General features: G+C 48.1%; 2 protein-coding genes across 3 annotated transcripts in view; both read left to right on the plus strand.

Moving 5' to 3' along the window:
- Positions 1-12,143, plus strand: part of IPO9 (importin 9) — a 58,412-nt gene extending 46,269 nt beyond the window's left edge. The window contains exons 16-24 of one of the 2 annotated variants that reach the window (XM_017896477.1): positions 1,086-1,234; positions 2,032-2,160; positions 3,021-3,296; positions 3,584-3,750; positions 5,292-5,425; positions 6,722-6,844; positions 7,304-7,408; positions 7,624-7,700; positions 8,434-12,143. In XM_017896477.1, coding sequence (XP_017751966.1) covers positions 1,086-1,234; positions 2,032-2,160; positions 3,021-3,296; positions 3,584-3,750; positions 5,292-5,425; positions 6,722-6,844; positions 7,304-7,408; positions 7,624-7,700; positions 8,434-8,544 — 1,271 coding nt within the window. In that variant the 3' untranslated portion in view covers positions 8,545-12,143. The remainder of the gene's footprint in view (positions 1-1,085; positions 1,235-2,031; positions 2,161-3,020; positions 3,297-3,583; positions 3,751-5,291; positions 5,426-6,721; positions 6,845-7,303; positions 7,409-7,623; positions 7,701-8,433) is intronic. The other variant, XM_017896478.1, reaches the window with a different exon arrangement.
- Positions 12,144-21,566: 9,423 nt separating this feature from the next.
- SHISA4 (shisa family member 4) lies at positions 21,567-25,362 on the plus strand. Its single transcript, XM_017896480.1, has 5 exons — positions 21,567-22,118; positions 22,498-22,669; positions 23,507-23,640; positions 24,456-24,623; positions 24,855-25,362. Exons 1-5 carry the CDS (start codon positions 22,046-22,048, stop codon positions 24,899-24,901), a joined length of 594 nt encoding a protein of 197 aa, XP_017751969.1. The 5' UTR covers positions 21,567-22,045; the 3' UTR covers positions 24,902-25,362.
- Positions 25,363-25,488: the final 126 nt, after the last annotated feature.

A 25,488-nucleotide genomic window follows, 5' to 3' on the forward strand; every position in this document is an offset into this window, starting at 1 on the left:
TTTTATAAAAAAAAATGTAAAAAAAAAAAAAAAAAAAAAAAAAAACATCAAAATTTTAAGAGTGTTTATCTCTAGGTGGTGGAATTACAGGTGTTTTCTTTATTACTTTTCTGCAGTTTAAGTTTTTTTTTCCTGTAGTGAATGTATTTATTAATACCTTATTACTAGTTAAATATTAAGGATTTTTTTTTAAAGAGAGAGCTCTAATATTGAAGCTCAGAAAGATGTACAGGATAAGGATTGTTTATATAATGTGATATACTAAACATGTTATTTGATATGCTTTTCACTGAAAATGTGTACTGAGGAGCTTTCCACATTGTGTTCTTGGATATATCTCATTCTTTTCAGCCATTACATAGTATTCCATGAAATGGGTATATCATAATTTACCCATTCTGTTAATGGACATCTAGGGTATTCCCAATTTTTTTCTATTACAAACAATGCTGCAGTGGTCTTTTAAGGTATACGTTAATGTACATTGCCTGTATTTTTCCATACTAAATAGAGGATGATGTTTTATTATATAGATAAAGAAGATTGAGTTAAAGTTCCCTTTCTTCATAAGGCTCTGCTTTTTAGGAGTTTTGCCTTTTGCCCCAGAAGTAGCTTTGAGAATTCTTCATGGCTACCATGGCTACCTCATAGGAGATATGTATGATTTCTCTCATGCATCAAAGTCAGTGTTTTGGCAATTTTTGCACCTTTCATGTCTTCTTAAAATATCAGTGGGCTATTTTTTTTTTTTTTTTTTTTTAAGCATTTGGTTTTATAATCTAGGTTTCACAATAATAAAGACTTTAAAGATTTTTCTCTAGAAAAAACTACATTTTGTTTTAGGAGTAGCTGTTAATGACTAGTCCCTACTTTAATGAAGCCATACAAAGTGTACCTCTTGGAGATTTAGGATCACTCCTGTTCTTTCAGGTTATTCATATGGCCCCACTAGGTCCCGGGTGTGTTATAAGTAATCAATGCAGAAGTTGTTAACTTAGGTTAGGGCCAAACAACAGGCATCATTAAGCGAGAAGCAGATGCAGACCATCAGGCAGGGGGATTCCGTGTTGCCTTATCCACTTCAGATCCCGTCGTCGCCTCACTGGCTCAGGACATCTTCAAGGAGCTGTCCCAGATTGAAGCCTGTCAGGGCCCAATGCAAATGAGGTTGATTCCCACTCTGGTCAGCATAATGCAGGCCCCAGCAGACAAGATCCCTGCAGGGCTCTGTGCGGTAAGTGGCTGTGTGTGTGTGTGTGTGTGTGTGTGTGTGAGATATACAAGTGCCACCCACAGATGCATGTAGCTGACAAGAACCTAATAGCATTAGAGATTCATGGGGTGATTTTGCTAAGCTCTTTTGCCCACAATGACAGTGGGTGATTGTCTGAAGCTTTAAGAAAATGACTTGGCTTGGCGTGGTGGCTCATGCCTATAATCCCAGCACTTTGGGAGGCCAAGGCAGGTAGATCACAAGGTCAGGAGTTTGAGACCAGCCTGGCCAATATGGTGAAACCCTGTCTCTCCTAAAAATACAAAAGTTAGCTGGACATGGTGACAGGCGCCTGCAGTTCCAGCTACTTGGGAGACTGAGGCAGGAGAATCACTTGAACCCAAGAGGCAGAGGTTGCAGTGAGCGGAGATCGCACTACTGCACTCCAGCCTGGGTGACAGAGCAAGACTCTGCCTCAAAAAAGAATAAAAGAAAGAAAATGGCTCTTCTTGTTTCAGAGGTACCCTCAGTGAATTGAACAGAGTGCCACCATTACACAGTGCCACTAAGTATGTCACCTGGTTATCCAATCCACTACCATGTACTAGTGCCCACCCCTAGGACTAATCAATTAGTAAGCTATTATGAGGAGGCTGAGAGCACTACCCATTTAATTATTCCTTTTATTTTAGAAACTTGCCTTTCATTAATAAGCTTTCTCTGGGTTGCTATGTGATACCCATCCAGTAAGGATCTTAGTTGTTGGGCACCCCCAACCCCAGAGGCAATTCTGACTCTTTTTTTCTTCTCTCTTTCAGACAGCCATTGATATCCTGACAACAGTAGTACGAAATACAAAGCCTCCCCTTTCCCAGCTTCTCATCTGCCAAGCTTTCCCTGCTGTGGCACAGTGTACCCTTCACACAGATGACAATGCCACCATGCAGGTATCTAAGACATGGAGACTAGAAGGGGGAAGATAGCTACCCAGTCATGGGCCTTTACTATGCTGAGAAATCTGACATGGTTTTATGCTTTTGAAATACGGAATTCCTCAACTCCATATTTACTTAGCAGATTCAGGAAGGGTTCAGGCTGCAAAAGCCAAGCGTTTCTGGTGCTTTGGAGCATGTTACAGTTTTTAAAAATACAGATACTAAGCACCCTACCCATATTGGGTATTGCTGCTATGAAAGAGATTACAGACATCTAGACTTGGGGCCATAAGAAAGTGTCTGCCTATTTCCTCTATTAATAAAATCAGCAGAGTGATGGGCCTCTAGAGAGGGGAGAGATGCCTGAATATTTTTTCCCTTTTTGTTTCCTGGGTGAATTGGTTACCTTTTCAGGTGTGTACTACCGTGATTGATTATAAAGGTTATAGGAACTTGCCAGTGAATATTGATCAGCTTGGAAATCCCTAGGCAACTAGTGGTTTGTGTAAGACCTATATGAAGTCCTATAGTATCCCCAATTATTGCAAGATTGTAAGCATATTTTTTTAGTACCAGAGGTAGACCTTTATGACTAAAATTCATTTTGCTTGGCCATTGTCCCTTGTGATTAAAAAATAATAATAATACACATTTTTGAGATAGCTCATTAGGTAAAGGGGGAATTATATAATGCGTGTCTGTGTCTGTAACGGTAAATTCCTGATTCCTGTGGTATGAGCCCACCACAAATACTGTAGACTCACTGCTTTTATGAGGCATAGGCCTCTGAGAACATTTGTTTATACAGACTGAGGGCTTCCTGGCATCTGTCCCTCGATTACTAATCTTGCTTGCCATCCCTGTCTCCCCAGAATGGCGGAGAGTGCTTGCGGGCCTATGTGTCAGTGACCCTGGAACAAGTAGCCCAGTGGCATGATGAGCAGGGCCACAATGGACTGTGGTATGTGATGCAAGTGGTGAGCCAGCTCCTGGACCCCCGCACATCAGAGTTCACTGCGGCCTTTGTGGGCCGCCTTGTTTCCACCCTCATCTCCAAGGCAGGGCGGGAGCTGGGGGAGAATCTAGACCAGATTCTTCGTGCCATCCTCAGTAAGATGCAGCAGGCAGAGACACTCAGTGTCATGCAGGTAAGAGAACAGTGGGGAGTGGGCTTCCTACTCCCTGACTGATAGAAGTGAAAATTAGTATTTTGGTCCTGAGTTATTTTACCCTGTTACTACCCTTGTAGGACAGTTAAGTAAAATGGGATCTGTCTGGCCTAAGAAACATGGACAAGGAAATCTCCATGTTTTCTTGTCCTGTGAATAATACCCTCGGTGTAGACTCTGTCTCTTACCTGAGTGACCAGTTCCTTCTCATCTCTTATGTCTCTGAAATTGATTTCCCTGAAGCAAATGTCCTTATTTTCTCCTAGTCCCTGATCATGGTGTTTGCTCATCTGGTGCACACTCAGCTAGAACCTCTTTTGGAGTTCCTGTGTAGCCTCCCAGGACCTACTGGCAAACCTGCTCTAGAGTTTGTGATGGCTGAGTGGACAAGCCGACAGCACCTGTTCTATGGACAGTATGAAGGCAAAGTCAGGTACAATCCCATCTTTCTTTTCTGGGCTTTCTGCCACCACTTCAACACTTATATTTCTTTCTTTTTTTTTTTTGAAACAGAGTCTCACTCTGTCCCCCAGGCTGGATTGCAGTGGCACAATCTTGGCTCACTGCAACCTCCACCTCTTAGGTTCAAGCAATTCTCCTGCCTCAGCCTTCCGAATATCACACACAAGCACCACCACACCCAGCTAATTCTTTGTGTGTGTGTGTGTGTGTGTGTGTGTGTGTGTGTGTGTGTGTGTTTTTAGTAGAGACAGGGTTTCACCATGTTGGCCAGGCTGGTCTTGAACTCCTGACCTCAAGTGATCCACCCACCTCGGCCTCCCAAAATGCTGGGATTACAGGTGTGAGCCACTGCTTCTGACCTATATTTCTTTTTTTCCCTGATTTGCTCCATAGATTTTTGTTTGACATTTCAAATGGCTCTTTGTATTCCCTTTTCCCTTTCTTTATTGCTAAGGCACATATGTGAATAACTGCCATCTTGAAATCCCCAAAAGACAGTCAACACAGGTAGACTATATATTTCTGATCTCTACTTGCTAGAGATCCCTTGTCTACCGCAGACTTCACACAGCTAAGTGCTGCTAGTGGCTTATTTTCCTTTATAAGCCCAAGCCTTGGCCAAGCGCGCTGGCTCACACCTATAATCCCAGCACTTTTGGAGGCTGAGGCAAGCAGATCACTGGAGGTCAGGAGTTCAAGACCAGCCTGGCCAACATGGTGAAACCCTCTCTCTACTACAAATACAAAAAATAGCTAGATGTGGTTGTGGGTGCCTATAATCCCAGCTACTCAGGAGGCTAAGGCAGGAGAATTACTTGAACCCGGGAGGCAGATCACGCCTGGGCGACAGGCAGATGCACTCCAGCCTGGGCGACAAGAGCAAAACTGTCTCAAAATAAAAATAAAAAACCCAAGCCTTCTAACCCTGGCTTCCTAACTTTCTATCCTGGACTTTGATACCACTGATTCTTATCACCTCATTGCACGTTACAATATGGATAGCCATCGTGATGCTTGCCCACCCTAGCTTTGTTCAAGAAGAACAGGTTACCTGTAATCCCAGCACTTTGGAAGACTGAGGTGGGCAGATTGCTTGAGACCCACCTGGGCAACGTGGTGAAACCTGTCTCTACCAAAAATTTAGCCAGGCATGGTGGCACGTGCCCACCCACTTAGGAGTCCCAGCTACTCAGGAGGCTGAGGTGGGAGGATCACCTGAACCCAGGGAGGTCAAGGCTGCAGTGAACCATGATCACACCACTGCACTCAGCCTGGGTGACAGAATGAGACCCTATCACAAAAAAAAAAAGAAGAGGAAGAAGAACAGATCTCATTAGACCATCTCATGAACTCTAAAATCTCATTTTCAGCTGAACTCTCTTAGCTCTCCTAATTAGTTGTTAACAGAATTTTCACTGTCAAATAGAGGGCCTTAGGACATAATTGCTTATCTCCTTGGCATGAACTCTAGATGGGTGGCTGATTGACCTTTTTTTGGATCTTCCTTGCCAGCTCTGTGGCACTCTGTAAGCTGCTCCAGCATGGCATCAATGCAGATGACAAACGGCTACAGGATATCCGTGTGAAGGGAGAGGAGATCTACAGCATGGATGAGGGCATCCGCACCCGCTCTAAGTCAGCCAAAAGTGGGTGATGATGCAATTCCTCCAATCCTCTCCCTATAATAAGGGGCTAAGGATACCTAGGTGGAGGGAAGGAATGCATTGTGGTGTATATTTTTAAAACATAATTGTTGGTGATGGGTTTGATAAAGAAGCAACAGGAAACGTAGGTAAAGGGGATCAGAACATATGGTTTCTTCCTGTTGTCAAAAATGGACAAAAATAAGCCGGGCATGGTGGCTCACGCCTGTAATTCCAGCAGTTGGTGGGAGGCCAGGGTGGATGGATCATTTAAAGTCAGGAGTTTGAGACCAGCCTGACCAACATAGTGAAATCCTGTCTCTACTAGAAGTACAAAAATTAGCCAGATGTGGTGGTGGGCGCCTGTAATCCCAGCTACTTGGGAGGCTGAGGCAGGAGAATCGCTTGAACCTGGGAGGCAGAGGTTGTGGTGAGCCAAGATCGTGCCACTGCACTCCAGCCTGGACAACAAAACAAGACTCCATCTCAAAAAAAAAAAAAAAAAAAGTGAGTGTGATGGCTCACACCTGTAATCCCAGCACTTTGGGAGGCCGAGGCTGCCGGATCGCCTGAGGCCAGGAGTTCGAGACCAGCCTGACCAACATAGAGAAACCCCATCTCTACTAAAAATACAAAGTTAGCCAGGCATGGTGGCGCATGCCTGTAATCCCAGCTACTCGGGAGGCTGAGGCAGGAGAATAGCTTGAACCCAGGAGGCGAAGGTTGCAGTGAGCCAAGATCATGCCATTGCACTCCAGCCTGGGCAACAAGAGTGAAACTCTGTCTGGAGAAAAAAAAAAAAAAAAAGGACAAAAATAGTCTCAGGTACCAAGCATCCCAGTTTCCAGCTTCATTCTGAGGCTTGGGCACAGATGATCAGCATGTCTTTGTTATTGAGTTGACTTTGGCCTGTAACTCCAATGATTTGCAGGTAGGGAGTACAGAGCTGCTATCTTTAATGTAGATTTATAATTACCTCCGCTGTCTCTCAATTTGTAAGTCACTGGGACTGGAGTACTGGCTCTATACAGTTCCTTAGTTTCAGAGCTTTATTACTAACGAGACTCTATCTCCTTTAATCCCTGAACTCTCATCTCTCCCACCTTCTGAACTGTTACAATACCAAACAGAATAAAGTTATTAAACTTTAAATCACTCTTTGGAGACTAGATATAGTCAGGGACAGTGAAAGTCTGAGGGGTGGTGAACTCTGGTGAGCGGCACTGAGGAGGGGACAGGGATACTTCCAGAAGTAAGCCCAGTGACACTCTGACTTGAAGCCTTTTTCTTCCTTCCCAGACCCAGAACGCTGGACAAACATTCCTTTGCTGGTCAAGATCCTAAAGCTGATCATCAACGAGCTCTCCAACGTCATGGAGGCTAATGCCGCTCGCCAGGCCACTCCTGCAGAGTGGAGTCAAGGTGCACCAGGCCCTTACTCCGAGGAGACTTTTAGCCTGGCAGATCAAGTTACAAATTGTCAAATTAGCAATTTGGTTTGTTGAGTCACTAATTGAAAAAAAAAAAAAAAGTTAATGGTTAATGGAATGGCTGCTCTGTGGCTGGCACCGTGCTAGGGACTAGGCATGTAAAGAGCTGCTTCTCCAGTCTGCCATGTGAAGACTGGGGTGGGAGGCAGCCAGGAGGCAAGCTAACATAGCCCTTCTTTGGTTTGATTCTTCTTAAGAGCCTCTCAACCTTTATATCTCCAGGTTCTTTCATTCAGATTTACCAGAAGAGTTTGGCCATTTCTGGTTCTCTTTCACTGGGTACTACAAGCCACATTGCAGAAGCCTTTGGGGCCCTTCTGGTCTGTTTGGATTTGGGGAGGGGAAATGCATGAATGTGCTCTAGCTCTAGCTACTTTTCATCTCCAAGTAGATGACTCCAATGATATGTGGGAGGACCAGGAGGAGGAAGAGGAGGAGGAGGAGGATGGTTTAGCTGGCCAACTTTTATCTGACATTCTTGCTACAAGTAAATATGGTAAGCTGTTTGATGAGAGGACAGCCATGGTAAATACCTTTTCTTTGCACACTGATCCCAAGAATGGGGTACCCAAGAAAGGGGAGAGGTGGGCCCACAGGGAAATTCCTTGGGCTTTTGCACCTTCCGCCTCAGTCATGTGGTAGTATATCACCATTCAGGGCCTGATCATGGGCCTTTGTCCTGACCCGCCCTGTGTTGGCTGTGTCTAACAGAGGAGGATTACTACGAGGATGATGAGGAAGATGACCCTGATGCCCTGAAGGATCCTCTCTATCAGATTGATCTGCAGGTGAGGGTGTCCAGAGATGTCTTGCAAATGGCAATGTCCCAGGCCATGGAAACAGGAATATGGGCTCAAATCCATTTATGGCCAGGCATGGTGGCTCATGTCTGTAATCCCAACACTTTGGGAGGTCAAGGCAGGAGGATTGCTTAAGTCTAGGAGTTCAAGACCGTCTGGGCAACGCAGAGGAGACCCTGTCTCTACAAATAATTTAAAAATTATCTGGGCATAGTGGCACATGCCTGTGGTCCCAGCTACTCGGGAGGCTGAAGTGGGAGGATCACTTGAGGCCAAGAGGTCAAGGCTACAGTGAACTGTGATCATACCACGGCACTTGAGCCTGGGTGACAGAGCAAGACCCTGTCTGTCTTTTTTTTTTTTTTTTTCCAAAAAAAAAAAATCCATTTATAATTTAACATGGGAGCCTCACGGGAAAGAGTTCTTGTCTTGTTGAGTAGTCCGGTGTTTTGGGTGGGCTGGAACTTTGCACTTGATGTGTTGTAATTCATCTTCTAGAGTCTATGTTGTGAAGGTCCTTGGGGTGACAGAGCCTTGGAAAAATGTGGTTTCCCTCTGGATTACCTAAACTAGATCCGAAAACATCCAAGACCATTCCTCAGGGAGCTGGCATTTGTCTAAAAACCAGTATTCCCTGTGCCATTTGATTGTGGTTCTTGCTTCACTGCAAATGGGTGACTTGCAACATCTCACTAATGCCACTCTTACTCTTTTCCTCCAGGCATATCTCACAGATTTCCTCTGCCAGTTTGCTCAGCAGCCCTGCTACATCATGTTTTCAGGCCACCTTAATGATAACGAGAGGCGAGTTCTACAGACCATCGGCATCTAAAAAGGAGAGCCTTTCTCCATTTGCTCCTTCTGGCCCAGCCGCAAACCATTTTGCAGCCCTCACTGGCCTTGAGATGCACTTTCTTCTCAACCTAAAGTGGCATCTTGACCCTTGGCCCTTGGCCTTGGCAGTGACACTGATGACAACTCAGACCAGGCTCACCAGTGCCGTCACTTAGGAATGCTGGAACAAAGGACATTTCTCAAAGTTCCCCTGAAGACATCCCATCTCTAGAACCTTTTTTCTCCCTGACTCTACCCCCACCTCTGTTCCTAGAGCCCTCTGCTGGCCAGTCCAGAAACATTATTGCCCAGAAGGATTATGTGTTTATGGATTATTTTGCCCCGCCTCAGGAGCACAGGAAGTCACTACCATTTATATTCTGAAACAGACCTATCTATGTTCATAGGACTTCTGATGTGTTCAGATAGGAATCCTCATGAGAGAGCATTATGCTTTGTGCCCTGGACCACTGCTGCTCTGGGTTCTCAGGAGGAACAGGCAGGAGCAGCTTCATTCTAAGCCTTTCCAGTGACCTCAGCCTTGCTTCCCTTCTACAACACTAAGGCTCCTCTGTCAGAGGAGGTCGTCTTGTTTTTGCCTCATTGCATGACATAACCCTTCCCCTCAAGCTGTTCCTATATATACATGCACACACAAAATAAGCCAGACAGATGGCAATTTGATCTTCCTTTTTTAGAAAAACAAAAAAATGGGAAAAAAGGGATTTTTTAAAAAACGTACCTGACCCAACTATATTTAATATGCCTCTCCCACACATTACCACAGAGTCTGATATTCAGAGGTTATCCCCTTTCCCTCAGGAAGCCTCTAAAGTGGTTAAGTTGTAGCCCTCAAATTTGCAACATGTATTTTTCTAGGACAGTAAAGTAATCTTTACAAATGAATTTAGTTGCATGGTATAAGGTGTCTCAGCACCTGTTTGCCTTCTATTCCCTTTAGAAGGTAAGTAAAAGTAGTGGGGGAAAGGATTAGGTGGAGCCTATCTAAACATTCTAGTATGTCTTGGCAAACCTAGCCTGAAATGATTCTTAGAGAACTGGCATTGTTTAATCAAATATTTTTAAGGGAGATTCCTTAATTGGGAAGTTTAGTCTGTTTGGGGTTCAAAGAACAAATGAGGATTAGAAAATCCTGGAGAGAGGCTGGGTGCAGTGGCTAACGCCTATAATCCCAGCACTTTGGGAGGCTGAGGTGAGCGGATCACTTGAGGTCAGGAGTTTGAGGCTAGCCTGGCCAACACAGTGAAATGCCCATCTCTACTAAAAAGACAAAAATTAGCTGGGCATGGTGGTGCATGCCTGTAATCCCAGTTAACTTGGGATGCTGAGGCAGGAGAATCGCTTGCACCTGGGAGGCAAGGGTGCAGTGAAGCGATATCACGCCATTGTGTTCCAGGGCGAGACTCCATCACACACACACGCACACACACAAATCATGGGGAGAAAGATGAAGCCTGTGTTCCCCTTTTTTTGATAGTGCTCACATCTGGTGCCCCATTTTTAATAGCCACAGAATATTTCTTTAGATTGATATTCTCACAAAGAAGAAATAGAATATAGGCTGGGCGCAGTGCGTCATACCTGTAATCCCAGCACTTTCGGAGGCCGAAGCGGGCGGATCACCAGAGGTCAGGAGTTCAAGACCAGCCTGACCAACATGATGAAGCCCTGTCTCTACTAAAAATACAAAAATTAGCCAGGCGTGGTGGTATGCGCCTGTAATTCCAGCTACTTGGGAGGCTGAGACAGGAGAATTGCTTGAACCTGGGAGGCAGAGGTTGCAGTAAGCCAAGATTGCACCATTGCACTTCAGCCTGGGCAGCAAGAGGAGCGAAACTGTCTCAAAAAAAAAGGAAGAATATAAAGTGAATCTGAATCTCCACTCAAGGGGATGGCCCCGAGGATATCGTAGCTAGTAATGTCTTCATGCCACTAGGTGTCCCCAGTGTTCAACCTCCATGACTGAGATTGGAAGAAATAAGAGTTGAAAGTTTTTACTATCTTTGAAAAGCCTGCGGGCATGTTCACAGTCGTCCCGTGCCAGCCAGGTTTCTGAGGCTAACTGCTTGTGCCCCTGCTGCTTCTCCACATGGCATTGGGGAAATGATGGCAGGCCTGACCAAGTGGTGCTCAGAAAACCACACTCAGCCTTGCAGACTCCATAGTTTATCTCAAGGCAGTGCCAGTTGGATTTGGTGCTAAAGGCATAAGGCCAAGTCGGCCTCTGATTTTGGTGCAAAAGAATGGTCTCATGCCAGTAGCATTGAACTGCTGAGCTTGGGAAGGCTTAAGGCTCCCACACAGACTGAGAATGATGGGGGACCCTCTGGGTCTACTAATTAGGGAAACGTTCTATAGTGCCAAAAGTGGTCCTAAATCCTCTGGCAAGGGTCCTTTCTGCTCTCATGCTGATTTGGGGGAGGACTAGGTATCCTGCCTCAGGAGAACAGGAGTCCTGAGGAAGGGGCCCTAGTATCACTTAAGGGCTACCCCTGGCTAACAGATACTTGGCTGTGGGTGAGAGCAGAAGGTCTTGGACCCCTCGGTGTGCAGGTACTTAATTGTGTTTCCAGTGCATTTTCATGTACATTATCCAATTTAACCTTTATAACAGGTTCACAGGGTGGATGTTCCCATTCTGTTGATGAGAAAAAGTTTGGAGAGACTATGTCCAGTGTCAGCAGGAAGAAAAAAGATCTGTTGGAGGCCAGTACGTGTTGACAGAAACTCTAGACCATATTTTGTCTCCTGTCTTTTGCCAAAGAGAACTAGCTTCAGTCTGAAAAGGGCAGGGCTAAGTGGTTACAAGGAATAAAAAGTTCAAGGTAAGACAAATGAGGTAAAAATAAAAAAGAGCACTTAGCTGCTCTGAGACATTTTAGTCTCCTGACTTTGGTAAACAGCAGCTGGGGCACCAAGGGGTTCCCAGGAGTTTGTTGAGCTTTTATTGGAGTGAACTGAAAGGAAAATGGAGGGAACGCTGTAAGACTGAAAAGTTAAAACCTCAGGAAGGAAGCTGATAACACAAGTTACAGTCGTATAAGTGACATTGATTTGGGAAGAATGAACCTACAACAAATGACCCAAAAGCACCTAAATAAGAGTGATGAGAGTTTAATAGATATTCATTATGGACTTCAGAGAAAATGATGCTAAACTGACCTTATAGTCTTTTTAACTTTGTTAAGTAGGTAAAATAATCTGGACATAGTAAAGTCAAAGCATTAGGGAGATAGAGAAGTTGGTAACTGACCACCAGCTAACAAACTATAAATTCACCCATTGTGGGTTGACCTGATATGTGCCCCCAGGGCTGTGTCCTTGGCCCCTCCTTTGATATTAGTGACAGATGACTTTTTTTATGCCTTACCCATTCCACAAAAGAATTTGAAGCCATTTACACAAGAGATAGTACTAGTAAATTAGGAATGCTGATCAAAATTTTAGATAATAAGAAACCCTTAGGAAGGATGACAATTTAGAATCCAAATTTAGGATCCAAACAAATACCATTACAACCTATAAAAATGACCAGAATCTAAATGTAATATTTCAATAAATGCAGATTGATGATAATATCTGTGGAAAGAGTTGAGGACTATAGAGTACTGTGCTCTCACTGACAGTACTGCGTGCTGCTAAGAGTTTAATGGCCGGGCGCAGTGGCTCACACCTGTAATCCCAGCATTTTGGGAGGCCTAGGTGGGTAAACCACCTGAGATCAGGAGTTCGAGACCAGCCTGGCCAATGTGGTGAAACCCTGCCTCTACTAAAAATACAAAAATTAGCTGGGCATGGTGGCGCACACCTGTAATCCCAGCTACTCAGGAGGCTGAGGCGGGAGAATCACTTGAACCTGGGAGGCAGAGGTTGCAGTGAGCCAAGATCACACCATTGCATTCCAGCCTGGGTGACAGAGCAAGACTCTGTCTCAAAAAAAAAAAAAAAAAAAAAAGTTCATTAGGCCAGGTGTGGTGCCACACCCCTGTAATCCCAGCACTTTAGGAGGCTGAGGTGGGCAGATCACTTGAGCCCAAGAGTTTGAGACCAGCCTGGGCGATGTGACAAGACCTTGTCTTAAAATTTAAAATAGGCCGGGCGCGGTAGCTCAAACCTGTAATCCCAGCACTTTGGGAGGCCGAGACGGGCGGATCACAAGGTCAGGAGATCGAAACCATCCTGGCTAACACGGTGAAACCCCGTCTCTACTAAAAAATACAAAAAAATTAGCCGGGCGCGGTGGCGGGCGCCTGTAGTCCCAGCTACTCGGGAGGCTGAGGCAGGAGAATGGCGTGAACCCAGGAGGCGGAGCTTGCAGTGAGCTGAGATCTGGCCACAGCACTCCAGCCTGCGCGGCAGAGCGAGACTCCGTCTCAAAAAAAAAAAAAAAAAAAATTTAAAATAAAAGAAGTTTATTATGCCAGGAACTGTTAATGTGTCCAGAAAACTCCAGTGTGGTCCTAGGATGAGATAATAAAAACAGGTTGTCTAGGGTAGTGTGGAAGGTCCTTTCAGTCTTAGCTGTGCCTGTCAGTGATCCTCATTGCTATGTTCCCTTCTGGTGCTCAACCAGAGGCTCCCTGACAGATGACTACTCTGCCAGATAAAAGCTAGGATGTAGAAGACAAATCGTGTCAAGGAAAAGAAGCTTGAAGGAGCTAAGAATGCTTAGCTTAGAGAAGACAAGGAAAAACAGGACGTGGCTTTGGGAAGTTCAAGGATGGTCCAGTGAAGTACATCCTATACTTTTGCACCCCAGCCAAGCTGACCCATGATCAATAAGTATGAAATAAAAGGCCAATTTCTGGCTACTCTTCCCCCCAACCCCATTTCAGTGAATGTTGAACCACTGTTAGACATGCAAGACCAGTGCTAAATGCTGGAGGGCTTTGGCCCTTTCCTTCAAGGAACTAGTCTAGTAGGGGGTCAGAAATACAGATGGGCCCGAAAGTAATGATGGTTTGACTTCCAATTTTTCAACTTTAGGATTGTGCAAAAGCTATGCACATTCAGTAGAAACAGTACTTCAAGTATCTATACAGCCATTCTGTTTTTCACTTTCTGTACAGTATTCAATAAATTACATGAGACATTCAACACTTTATTATAAACTAGGCTTTGTGTTAGATGAGTTTGCCCAACTGTAAGCTAATGTAAGTGATCTGAGTAGGTTTAAGGTAGGGTAGGTGTATTAAATGCATTTTTCACTTAACAGTATTTTCAACTTTTGTTGGGTTTACTGGGAGATAGCCCCATTATAAGCTGAAAAGCATCTGTAGTATAATAAATGTGGGGAGTGCTGTGAGAGAAATAAGTATACTGGGTTTAGTTCCCACTGCCCAAAAAAGGAATTGACTAATGGGAACCTCGGGTAAGAACTTGGGTAAGTTGTATGGAGAAGGCTTGAACACTTGAAAGGAGCTAACAATACCTGCTTCTGGAGTATTTAAATGCCAGTGGGTATGCTAAATACTTTACCTCACTTAGACTACCTACTAACCTTACAAAGTAGGTAACTTTGCTCACCCAGTTTTACAGATTGATAAAACTGAAGCAGACAGATACTGTTAACCTATTAAAGGTCACACTGCAAGTGGGTGATTATAGTCCAAGCAGCTTGTACTTGGTGCCTATTTGTTTTGCCTTTCCTGTGCATCTGCCAGGCAGATGAGAGTGGGTAAGACATTGCAGAGAAAAAGTAAGAAAAGGCCGTCATGAAACAATTTCATTTTCAGACTTCGTAAGCACATTAAAAGTACTGATATTTACGCATAAGTTCATGGAAGCCCTGGTCAGAAATAAAGCCGGAAGGACAAGTCGGGGCCAGATTGTGAAGGGTCCTGCAAGACCTGCTTCCTCTAGAGAATGGGAGACTACCCAAGAGTACTAAACAGAGAAGTAACATGATCAGGCTTTGTGTCTTAGAAAAGTGTTGCAGTGTTGATCCAAATGTGACTAGAAGGGTGACTTGGAACCTGGATCGGAGGAGTGGGAGATGGGAGAAAGGAATGCAGTCTGGCAGCAGCTACAACAGTCCAGGTGGGAAAACCCAGAGCCTGGACTAAGATTGTAACTAGAGGGGATAGGGTGGAAGAGCTGGATTAGAGATGTTAACAAGGTAAAGTCAGTAGGACTTAAAGACTGACAAGGATTTTCCCAAAGTGAGAGCTGTGGAATGAATTGTCTTAAAATGTTACAGTGAGTTCCTCCTCATCCAAGTGCTCAATCAGAGGCTGGACCTTTAGTTAGCAGTCACAGGAAAATCCCCCATTCTCACGGGGATTTAGACCAGGTATTAACCATACTTTACCAAGATTCCAGTAGCAAAGCACCGAAAAGTAATTGTAATAAAATTCCAATTTTTGTAGGCCGGGCACAGTGGCTCACACCTGTAATCCCAGCACTTTGGGAAGCCGAGGCGGGCGGATCATGAGGTCAGGTGTTCGAGACCAGCCTGGCCAGCATGGTAAAACCCCGTCTCTACTAAAAATACATAAATTAGCTGGGCATGGTGGCGCATGCCTGTAATCCCAGCTACTCAGGAGGCTGAAGCAGGAGAATTGCTTGAACCCAGGAGGTGGAGGTTGCAGTGAGCCAAGATCATGCCACTGCACTCCAGCCTGGGCGACAGAGCGAGACTCCGTCTCAAAAAAAAAACAAAATCCAATTTTTGTGAATTTAAGTTTCTCTAATGGATGGTGCAGGTCAACATTAGCCATCTAATGACCCTTACAGTCCAATGTTTTACTTTTTTGAGTAAGTGGGAAAAGTTGGCATTACTGCTGGCTCTTAAAATTGAAAATTATACTAGGGTTTTTAAACCTGTGTAGAATACATGATGTGGAAGCAAATGTGCTATAGGAAGAAAAACAATGAGGAACTACTGGCCTGACTAGGAGGCCTGGAAGTCCCTCCCAGGCTTGAGTTGTTCTGACTTGGCATGATTACATAGCTGCGGCAAGTGACATTTCCTTCAAGCCTTGGTTCTCTCATCTGTAAAATAGGGAACTAATACCTGCCTCACAGGATTGTGGTTAGAATTAAGGATGACTTCATTAAAGCACCTCTAGTGGTGGAAGATGTCCCATCCTATCCCCCACCCGTAGCTGGGAGCTATGTTTGGCTCATTCTCCCTGACTCACTGGATTACACTGTGACTCAGTTCAATTTCACACATGCTGCTGCTAAATTAGGGTCTTGGTGAGCCTTTGGGAGGACAGCTCTGAGGAATGAATTGTAGCACTGCAGCCCTGCCTGAGGAGCAGGATAGAAACAGGTGGTAAGCCCAGCTCTTGCCTTCTACCTACTAAGCAGTTTTTCTGTGGTTAGCTGTGTGACATAAACTATCGATGTATTAATTTGCTTTCACTAGATTTCCCACTACCCCCTCACCCCCCACCCAACTTAGTCCAAGAACATACCTTAATTCTTTGCATTTCCTTGCCTTAGTTGCTTTTGTAGGGTGGACAGCAGGACTGCATGAGAATAGCCCTGCTTCTGGACCCTATAGTGAAAGCTCTAGTGAACTGCAATTAGGCCACGGTCCCGGAGGAAGAAGGAGAGAGTAAAAGCGGGGGTAGTTTTCCAAAAGATAAGCAGGGGACAAAAAAGTCCATGGGGCCTATGAGTGGTGAGGATCCTGCCCTGATTGTGGCAGAGCACCTGGAAATGATAGAACTTCCTAGGGAAAAGGCTGCATGGAGTCCCCAGGGATGCTGGGCCCTGGTCACCAAGGCTCTCTGGGAAGGTCTCTAGTGCCTGGGGTACACAGACCAACACTTCTGCATTTGCAAGCTTAAGAGCATGTATGAGCAGAACCTGTGCAGACCAAGACTTAAAGGGCTCACCTCAATGTTTTGCACTGTGTGAGACCCCAGGACCTTTTTGTGATTCTGAAGAGGGGAACAAACCATAATAACAAACCAGGTAGCAGGATAGAGACTCATTCTCATCTATTTTGGTTAAAAGAAAATAAATGTATTTCTTCCACACCTGATTTTGTGATTGCAGATTCATAACTAATATCCCTCGTAAGCTCCCTTGACTCATCCCTGCCACAGGGAGGTTCACAGCAAGAGCACAGAAACTAGTGCCAGTGCCGTGTTGTGTGACCTTGAGTAAGTTCTTTTTCCCTTGAACAGGGAGAGAGACACAATGGATCAGAGTGTCTGCGCCAGTTCTAACTTGGTGATTCTAATGAGTTGAAGCGAACGGTAGTCCATTTCCAAAAGAGGAAGCCAAGACCAGAGGGGGAGTGGTTCCTTCAAGTTTGCAGAACCAGTAAGTGGCAGAGCAGGACTCATATCTAGTTAGTGGTTCAGAGCATGGGCTCCGGAGCTAGACTGCCTGGATTTGAACCCTGGCTTTGCCACTTGCCTGTTGGATGACTCCAGACAAGCTACTTAAATTATGTCTCCATTTCCTAATCCACAGAACAAGTACAATACTAGTATCTGTTTCATGGAGTGATTGTGAGGATTAAATAAAGTTAATATACTAATACAAAGCACTTCGTAGTGCTGCCTCATAGTAAGTGTTAATGTTACCTATTATTAGTCCAATCCCAAGTCTAATGCAGTTCTCACCACCTAAACCTGCCTTTACAGAGTTGGCCTTTCCGAGAAACCCTGTGCCTCTGTAGATTCAACACTCCCATCTGTGCAGATGGCTAACAGCTAGGCTGAAAACAGAAACCTTGGGTTGGAAAGGGTCAGCTGGAGGGCTGAGGCCCATGGCCCCAAATCCTCCCCAGGAGAGAGAGTAGGGACAGAAAGGAGAGAGCTATAAACAGAGCTTTCCTCCTCCCTTGCCCTCAGATCCCAGAATAACACTTGTCTACCCCCATCCTGCCCAGCTGGCTGAGTGGCAGGCTGAGTAAGGTGCCATTTAAAGATAACCTGGCCCTCGCCATCTGCCCCACAGGCTAGGCTGGGCTCCTGAGGCCACGCCTTGGCTGCCTGGGACTGCTGCCGCTCCCACAGCCACCCAGAGTGTGTCTGAGTAGGGGACTGCTCACAGCTGCCATCCAAGCCAGCCTGGCTACCCCTCCTTTCCTGAGGCCCAGGCTGTCCTGGCCACTCTACAAACAAGCAGAAGCCTGGCATTCTGGAAGAGGCAATCCTACAAAGGCATTGGTAAAAAATCCTTCTGGAGAAGAGTGCTTCATGTGTATATAAATTTATAAGGTACTTGTGCAACTTTGTTACATGGAAGAGTGCTCCTTCTTACCAGTAGCTTGGCAGCAGTGAGGCTGATCCTCACTGTCCTTCACCCACCCTCCACTTGCAAATCCCTCCCACCAAGAGGACAAACACAGGAGACAGTCTTTCATTTACAGCAAGAAAGATTAAAGCTAGACGCCAGGAAAAGCGTTCTGATTTAAGAAAGATGTTTGTTTATTCTGGGGCAGAGGGAGCCAAAAGACCTGGTTCCCTAACTAAGCCATGAGACCTTGGCCAAGTCCTGGTGCTCTCCTAGGCCTTACTCTCCCTAGCTGTGGACTGCAAGGAGAAATCGTGTGTCCAAGACTCCAGGAAGGGTCTGACATTAAATCAGAGGAAAGAACTCTGGGGTCCTATGGAGGGGGGAAATGTATAATTACCTGTCTGCAGGAGTTGGGTTGCCAGAGGCTGAGCAGGGAGGAAAAGAAAAGAGGACAGAGTAACAGAGTGCATTCCGGGAGAACACTGACTGATCAGAGGCAGTAATTAGGAAAGGAATGGAGTTTCCCTTATCTTGGAATGGCTCAACTCAAACCACTGGCCAGACAAAAGTGGAGGCAGGAGCCTCCACGGCCAGATAGCAGGGGTAGGGCAGGATCAGGGTGGGATAGAGCCTCCAGGGCTCATGGCCCGGGAAAGTAAGGAAGGCCTCAGGAATGCCTGTGTCAGTCTGCTCTGATAGAAAGAGGAGCATGGAAGGGGTTGGGAGGAGCCCTGGGCTGGTCATTCAGTCCAGGAGTGAGGTGACTCAACAGAGCACTCCTACCACAGCCCCTAGCCAAGCCAAAACTGGGTCACAGGCAGGGTCCCAGCCCTTCCCCTCCTCCTGCCCTTCCCCACTCCAGATATCCCTGGCTACCTTCTCACCACATGCAGAGGCCTGCTAGAGATAAGGGCTGGGCATCAAGAGTTTCCCTGAGTACATGCTCTTTATGCCAGGCATAGCATTGAGCATTTTAGACTTTTTTTTTTTTTTTTTTTTGAGACGGAGTCTCACTCTGTCACCCAGGCTGGAGTGCAGTGACCGGATCTCAGCTCACTGCAAGCTCCGCCTCCCGGGTTCACACCATTCTCCTGCCTCAGCCTCCCGAGTAGCTGGGACTATAGGCGCCCGCCACCTCGCCCTCACCCGGCTAGTTTTTTGTATTTTTTAGTAGCGACAGGGTTTCACCGTGTTAGCTAGGATGGTCTCGATCTCCTGACCTCGTGATCCGCCTGTCTCGGCCTCCCAAAGTGCTGGGATTACAGGCTTGAGCCACCGCGCCCGGCCTAGACTTGTTTTTTTGTTTTGTTTTGTTTGAGACAGAGTTTCACTCTTGTTGCCGAGGCTGGAATGCAGCGGCGCATTTCCAGGTTCAAGCCTCCTGGGTTCAAGTGATTCTCCTGCCTCAGTCTCCCAAGCAGCTAGGATTACAGGCATGCGCCACCACGCCCGGCTAATTTTGTATTTTTAGTAGAGATGGGGGTTTCTCCATGTTGGTCAGGCTGGTCTCGAACTCCCGACCTCAGGTGATCCACCCGCCTCGGCCTCCCAAAGGGTTGGGATTACAGATGTGAGCCACCGCGCCCGGCCCTTTAGACTTGTTTAAAGAGAAGCAGGTGGTGAAGCTGAAGGGCTGGGGCTTTGAAGCCATGAAAGTCCAGCTGCAAATCCCAGCAGTGTGAGCTGGGGGAACTGAAGTTCTTCCAACTTCAGTTTCCTCATCTATACAATGGGATGAGCTCGCTGGCAATGTTTGCTGCTGGTGTTATCATTACCATCATATTCCAGACAACCTGAGGAGAACCTCCTACTGGTAAAGCCTATGTTTTGTCTCATCTGATCACAGCTTGCTCTGCCTCCTCTTTTCCAGGAAAGTGTTTCTTTCCCTTGCTGGGGATTAAGAGACCAGCTTGGTGAGGGTATTCCTGCCTGCCTTTACCGAGAGAAGGTGTAGTGAAGCCCCTCCAGGTCTGAAGATTTAGATAGCCTCTTCCAGGGCCCCCAGTCCTCCCACCCAAGCCCCTCCTCACTCCCAGCCAACCCTATGGACTCTTTTCAGGACTCAGGTTCATTATGGTGACATAAGCTATCCTCAGCTCTCCATCTCCAAGTTCCAGCATCCCTTGTCAAGGTAAGAAGTGCAAGTTCTCCCAGTGCAGCCAGTTCTCCCCTCTGGTTGGCCCGCAGGCCCTTCTCTTCACTCTCTGTCCTAGCCTAGTCACCTCCCATCCCATGAACTGAAATACATTCTTAGAATTTTGCAATTAGGAAATCACTGATGATGTTGGCGTGTGCTAGGTGTCACTGCAAGCTGGAAGTGTCATCTAGGGGTATATGCTTTGAGGAGGGCTAGTTAGAGAAAAAAGCAGAAAAGCAGGAAAGTAGCTAGAGAGGCATGAGTTTCAAGAAGGATGTGGTTTGGTTTGGTTTGTTTTAAATAGGAAAGACTTGAGATTTCCTTTTCCTAGGGAAAATAAGCTGGTAAGGTGGGAGAAGCTAAAGACACTAAAGAGATGGGATAATGAAGAGACAGATCAGCAGGGGTCAAGAGTACACATGGGAGAGTCGGCCCTGGGCAGGAAAAACACCCCTTCATCTGAGGATGATTCAGCCAACAATGACAACACCAATGGCTAGGGCCGGATGGCAACAGTGAACACAGCCACGTGGTCCCTGCAGTCATGGAGCTTTTAGTGTAGGAAAGAGGAGATGGATGGCAATGAGCACACTGAGTAGGTGGTGCTGGATTCAGAGGCATCTCTCTTTGTCCCTGCTGCTGCATTTATGACTGTGTCCTGTGTGAGGACATACTCTTGCCCATCAGGCTACCAGCAACTTTCTGGGGCAGGAGCCTATCCTCTCCTATTCCAGCTCTCTTGGGTAGGTGTGCCAGTACCCACAGGGACCCAGGATGGGATAGCTCCTCTTCCGGCTATTCTTCCCTAACCTACTAAGATTCTACTGGGCCTTCCATGGACCTGCCCTGACTCTGTCACTCCAGAACACAAGAAATACTCGCTGTCTGCACAGTCTGCTGTTGTGGCTGGGGATCAACCCTGATTTAGATTTGGGTCTTCCTGATGCCTCTGCCATGTACTGGCTGTATTACCTTGAACAAGTTTTTTAACCTCCATGAGTCCTAGTTTCTCTGTCTGTGAAATGGGATTGATAACACTGACCAACCTTGCTTAGTTAATACAGTTGTGGAAAGATTCCAATGAGGTAGATGTGGAAGCCTGGAAGTGCGTGTAAAGGGTGTACATGGCAGGGGATTAAGGTAGGCTTTTGATGATCTCCCTGGCTTAATTTGCAGTTCCTCGGAGGGTACCTCATGTACCATGGGGCATAGTCACTGGCAGTCAGTATAAACCTGCGAAGACTGACCTCTCCCACCCTAAAACGCTGTCTCCACCTGGAATTAACTGTTGCCCACCTGAAATTAACTGTTGCCCTCCCTATGCTCCGGTGGCTATTGCAGTACAGGCTTGCTCTGTGAAGAGTGTATAACTGGATGGGCCCCAGGTGGCCCCAGCAGCCTGCCTTCCCTGCTAATGAAGCCATGGGCTTGTACATGACAGCTCTGTCCACTTGAAGGGGGAAGGGTCCATCGTAGGAAGCCAGTGCAGCTGGCAGGGTCCAGGCCTGTGGGCACCGCTGGGGACAAAGCCACTCTGAATGCCTCTCAATGAGTGCTTGTGTTCTGGGAATGGGGGCGGGGTGACATCCAGCCTCTTTCCCTCTCAGCCCCCTACAGGATGTCCCAGGCTGGACGTGGCAGAGGAGGTCCCCAACAAGGGAAGGTCCAGCCCTGCCCCTCCAGGGTTGGCCCATGTGTCTGGGCATTCGGAGGTGGCACCAGGATCAGGGCTTCTGGAGTCCAGCATACTGATTGGGCCCAGGCCGGGGGCGGGTCCAGGACACAGCCAGACTTCCCTGGCCGCAGTGCCCAACTGCCCGCGGTGCCCATGTTGGCTCGGACGGGAGGAACCACAGCGGAGCCGGGGACAGGGGGAGCAGGGCAGTGCTCTGCTGGGTGAGGGGCACCCAGCTCCAGAGGCTAGGTGGGCGTCGCTGGTGGGTGGACTCCTGGGCGCTGCGCGGAGCCGCGCCGGCTGGATTAGCGCGGGCGGGGCGCTTAGTCCCACCCCCAGAGGAGGCGGAAGAGGAGCCCCAGCCTGGCCGCGGGCTGGGCCCCGCCGCAGCTCCAGCTAGCCGGCTTGGTCCTGCGGTCCCTTCTCTGGGAGGCCCGACCCCGGCCGCGCCCAGCCCTCACCATGCCACCCGCGGGGCTCCGCCGGGCCGCGCCGCTCACTGCAATCGCTCTGTTGGTGCTGGGGGCTCCCCTGGGTAAGGGGATGGGGAGTGATGCGGCAGGAGTGGGATGCGGTGGGATGGGGGCGGAGGAAGGGGAGGGGCCGATCCGAGGGGCTTGGGGTCTGGGCTTCTCCAAGGCTGCCACGGGAGCCTTGGGTGTTGCTGGATCCTCAAGAAGCGGGAAGAGGGAGCGCCAGGATGCTGGGCCGTGGGAGGCTGACCCCGGGGTGCAGGGTCAGCTTCAGGCAGAGGCCTCTGGGGCTCCGGAGCTGAGACCCTCAGGTTGGAGACAAGGGGCAACCCTCAGTGTTCGGGAGCCAGCAGGCTGGGGACCGCCGGGGGAGTCGGGCCGAGGGCGGCTGGGGATGAACTGGCCTAGTGGCCACTGGGCACCCCCAACCCCTGCCCGCAGTGCTGGCCGGCGAGGACTGCCTGTGGTACCTGGACCGGAATGGCTCCTGGCATCCGGGGTTTAACTGCGAGTTCTTCACCTTCTGCTGCGGGACCTGCTACCATCGGTACTGCTGCAGGGACCTGACCTTGCTCATCACCGAGAGGCAGCAGAAGCACTGCCTGGCCTTCAGGTGGGTTCCTGCGTCCCCACCCTCACCCCCTCCTCCATCCTTTTCTCCAGAGGCCTCCCCTTCCTCCCTCCCGGACTCCTGCCTCCTCTCCATTTCGACCTCCACATTCTTAGCTGAATGGAGTCACCAGGACTCCAGCTTGGCGGCAGAGCTAGGTGCTTAGGTGCTGGTGCCTGGGAGTTCCAGAAAAGGCATGTTAGTTACCTTCATAGGCTTTGGCCGGGCCAGGGGTTTCCAGGTTCTTTCTGGAGCCCTCCCTTTGGTCCTGCTAGGTCGTGGGGAGGGAGGGTTCAGGGTTAATACCTGGACACAGTGTGGCTTTGTGGAAGAAGCTCTGGCACAAAGGCCGGAGACTTGGGTTTGATTCCCAGGTCCACTTCTTACTAGCTGTGTGATCTTGGAGAAGACACTTGCCTTCTATGGGTCATTGCTTGCCAAATTAGTGGTTGTCAAACTTTTTTTTAATATATCATATATAAAATAGATGCAGAGACTTCTGATTGAAGTGGGGTTTGGAAAAAAATGGCTCTAGATTATTTATAAGGCTCCTTTCAGTGTTATGCTGTATGTCAAATCATTTAAGTTGTAGATATAAAAGCAATGGTTGGGGGCGCACTGCAAATACCCGTATGCTTCACACTAGCCAGCCAGGCAGCATAGCCTTCTGGGAAGTGGAGGTCCTCTAAGATCTCCTTCACAGGGACTGGGCAGAGCCCACAAGGAACCCCAAATCTCAGCATGCCGTGGCCCCCCTGCTGGCCAGGAGTTGGAGCCAGCATAATGAGGACTCCCTCCTATGAGTGTTGGAAGGTGAGAGGACCTGTTCTTTGTCTAAAGTCCCAAGACCATAGCAGGCATCGCCTCAGCTGTGATCCTCTTTGTTGCTGTGGTTGCCACCACCATCTGCTGCTTCCTCTGTTCCTGTTGCTACCTGTACCGCCGGCGCCAGCAGCTCCAGAGCCCATTTGAAGGTACACCCAGTACTGGGCAAGATGAGCCTCATATGGGCTGGGCTAAGTCCCATAATGGGCAGCGGAAAGTTCATGGATTGGGTACATTCTGTAGTGGTATGTACTTCTGTATACACACCTGCCAGCATGAAAACCCAGAAAAATGCTTGTAAACACCTGACTATTAGAATGTGCCCAGGGGTGTATGGAACATCAGACTGTGTATGCATTTCTGTGCATACACATGAAGATTCAAATGTATACAGGAGTGCAGTCTGTCAACAATAGAGGGTGAGTGGGTGTATGTGTGCACATGACTCTTGGTAAGTACATGGTACATTGGGATCAGGTCTGTAGTGATGAACATAAATTGGAGTGTACTGCAGTGGACGGGGGCAGAATATGTGCCTGAGTGTGGCCATTGTGCGATGCACATTGCCACAAATCTGATGGACATGGGGACGGTGGTGCCATATGGGAGATCAGTGGGCTAGGAGAAGACCCCCTTAGTGGCAGCTCTACTGGATTACAGGATACCAGCCCTGAGCTGTCCTCTCCTTGCCCAAGTGAGATATTCCCTGGGCTGTGCTCCCTGGTTCATAAGGTCTCTGAAACCTGCTGAGGGGAGCAAACTTGCTAAACACAGATTGACCAGCTGGGGCCACGTGCACAGCTCCCTGCTTAAATCTGCCAAGCAGGGTGTGGGAGGAAAAGATGGCCAGCCTGGAGCTTGCCAGAGGCCAGCACCAGGGTGCTTACCTTGGTTTCCTGGGCAGGAGGAGGAGGCTTCCCATAGCAGATGGGTCTCTGAATGCTGATCCTTCTCCCCCACCTAGGCCAGGAGATTCCAATGACAGGCATCCCAGTGCAGCCAGTATACCCATACCCCCAGGACCCCAAAGCTGGCCCTGCACCCCCACAACCTGGCTTCATGTACCCACCTAGTGGTCCTGCTCCCCAATATCCACTCTACCCAGCTGGGCCCCCAGTCTACAACCCTGCAGGTAAGTAAGCAATCTGGGGCCCCTTGCTGCTGCCTTCCCCCACCCCTTGCCCTGCGACCTCCCTTGTGCCTCTCTCATTCTCAGATTCCCTCTCCCAGACTTTCTCCACCTCTAGCCCGAAACCTCCAGGCCCACTCTTCTCTATGGGTCCTGTCCGCCCTGGGGGTAGGGGGGTTACTTTTCGTCCACCTATGCCACCACTCATCCTCATCTTGTCTCTTTGGCTTTCAGCTCCTCCTCCCTATATGCCACCACAGCCCTCTTACCCGGGAGCCTGAGGAACCAGCCATGTCTCTGCTGCCCCTTCAGTGATGCCAACCTTGGGAGATGCCCTCATCCTGTACCTACATCTGGTCCTGGGGGTGGGCAGGAGTCCTCTAGTCACCAGGCCCCAGACCAAGCCAAGCCCTGGGCCCTACTGGGGACAGAGCCCCAGGGAAGTGGAACAGGAGCTGAACTAGAACTATGAGGGGTTGGGGGGAGGGCTTGGGATTATGGGCTATTTTTACTGGGGGCAAGGGAGGGAGATGACAGCCTGGGTCACAGTGCCTGTTTTCAAATAGTCCCTCTGCTCCCAAGATCCCAGCCAGGAAGGCTGGGGCCCTACTGTTTGTCCCCTCTGGGCTGGGGTGGGGGCAGGGAGGAGGTTCCATCAGCAGCTGGCAGTAGCCCTCCTCTCTGGCTGCCCCACTGGCCAGATCTGTGGCCTGCTGGATTAAAGCTGTAAAGACGTAACTCATATCAGTCGCATCATTGGACCCATCCACACTTTCCAGGAACACTGCCTTCAGCTCGGCCCAGACTGTTGCCCACTCCATATTCCAAAAGTAGGGGAGGGCCAGCACCAGCACTGGAGCACAGCACC

The sequence above is a fragment of the Rhinopithecus bieti genome, unplaced genomic scaffold (genome assembly GCF_001698545.2).
Source record: "Rhinopithecus bieti isolate Rb0 unplaced genomic scaffold, ASM169854v2 scaffold_24392, whole genome shotgun sequence".
Taxonomy (NCBI): Eukaryota; Metazoa; Chordata; class Mammalia; order Primates; family Cercopithecidae; genus Rhinopithecus; species Rhinopithecus bieti.

Coding starts and splice junctions, on each gene's coding strand:
- SHISA4 (XM_017896480.1), top strand. CDS start 22,046: ATGCCACCCGCGGGGCTCCGCCGGGCCGCGCCGCTCACTGCAATCGCT. Junction 22,119..22,497: donor GGTGCTGGGGGCTCCCCTGG/GTAAGGGGATGG, acceptor CCCTGCCCGCAG/TGCTGGCCGGCGAGGACTGC. Junction 22,670..23,506: donor AAGCACTGCCTGGCCTTCAG/GTGGGTTCCTGC, acceptor CTTTGTCTAAAG/TCCCAAGACCATAGCAGGCA.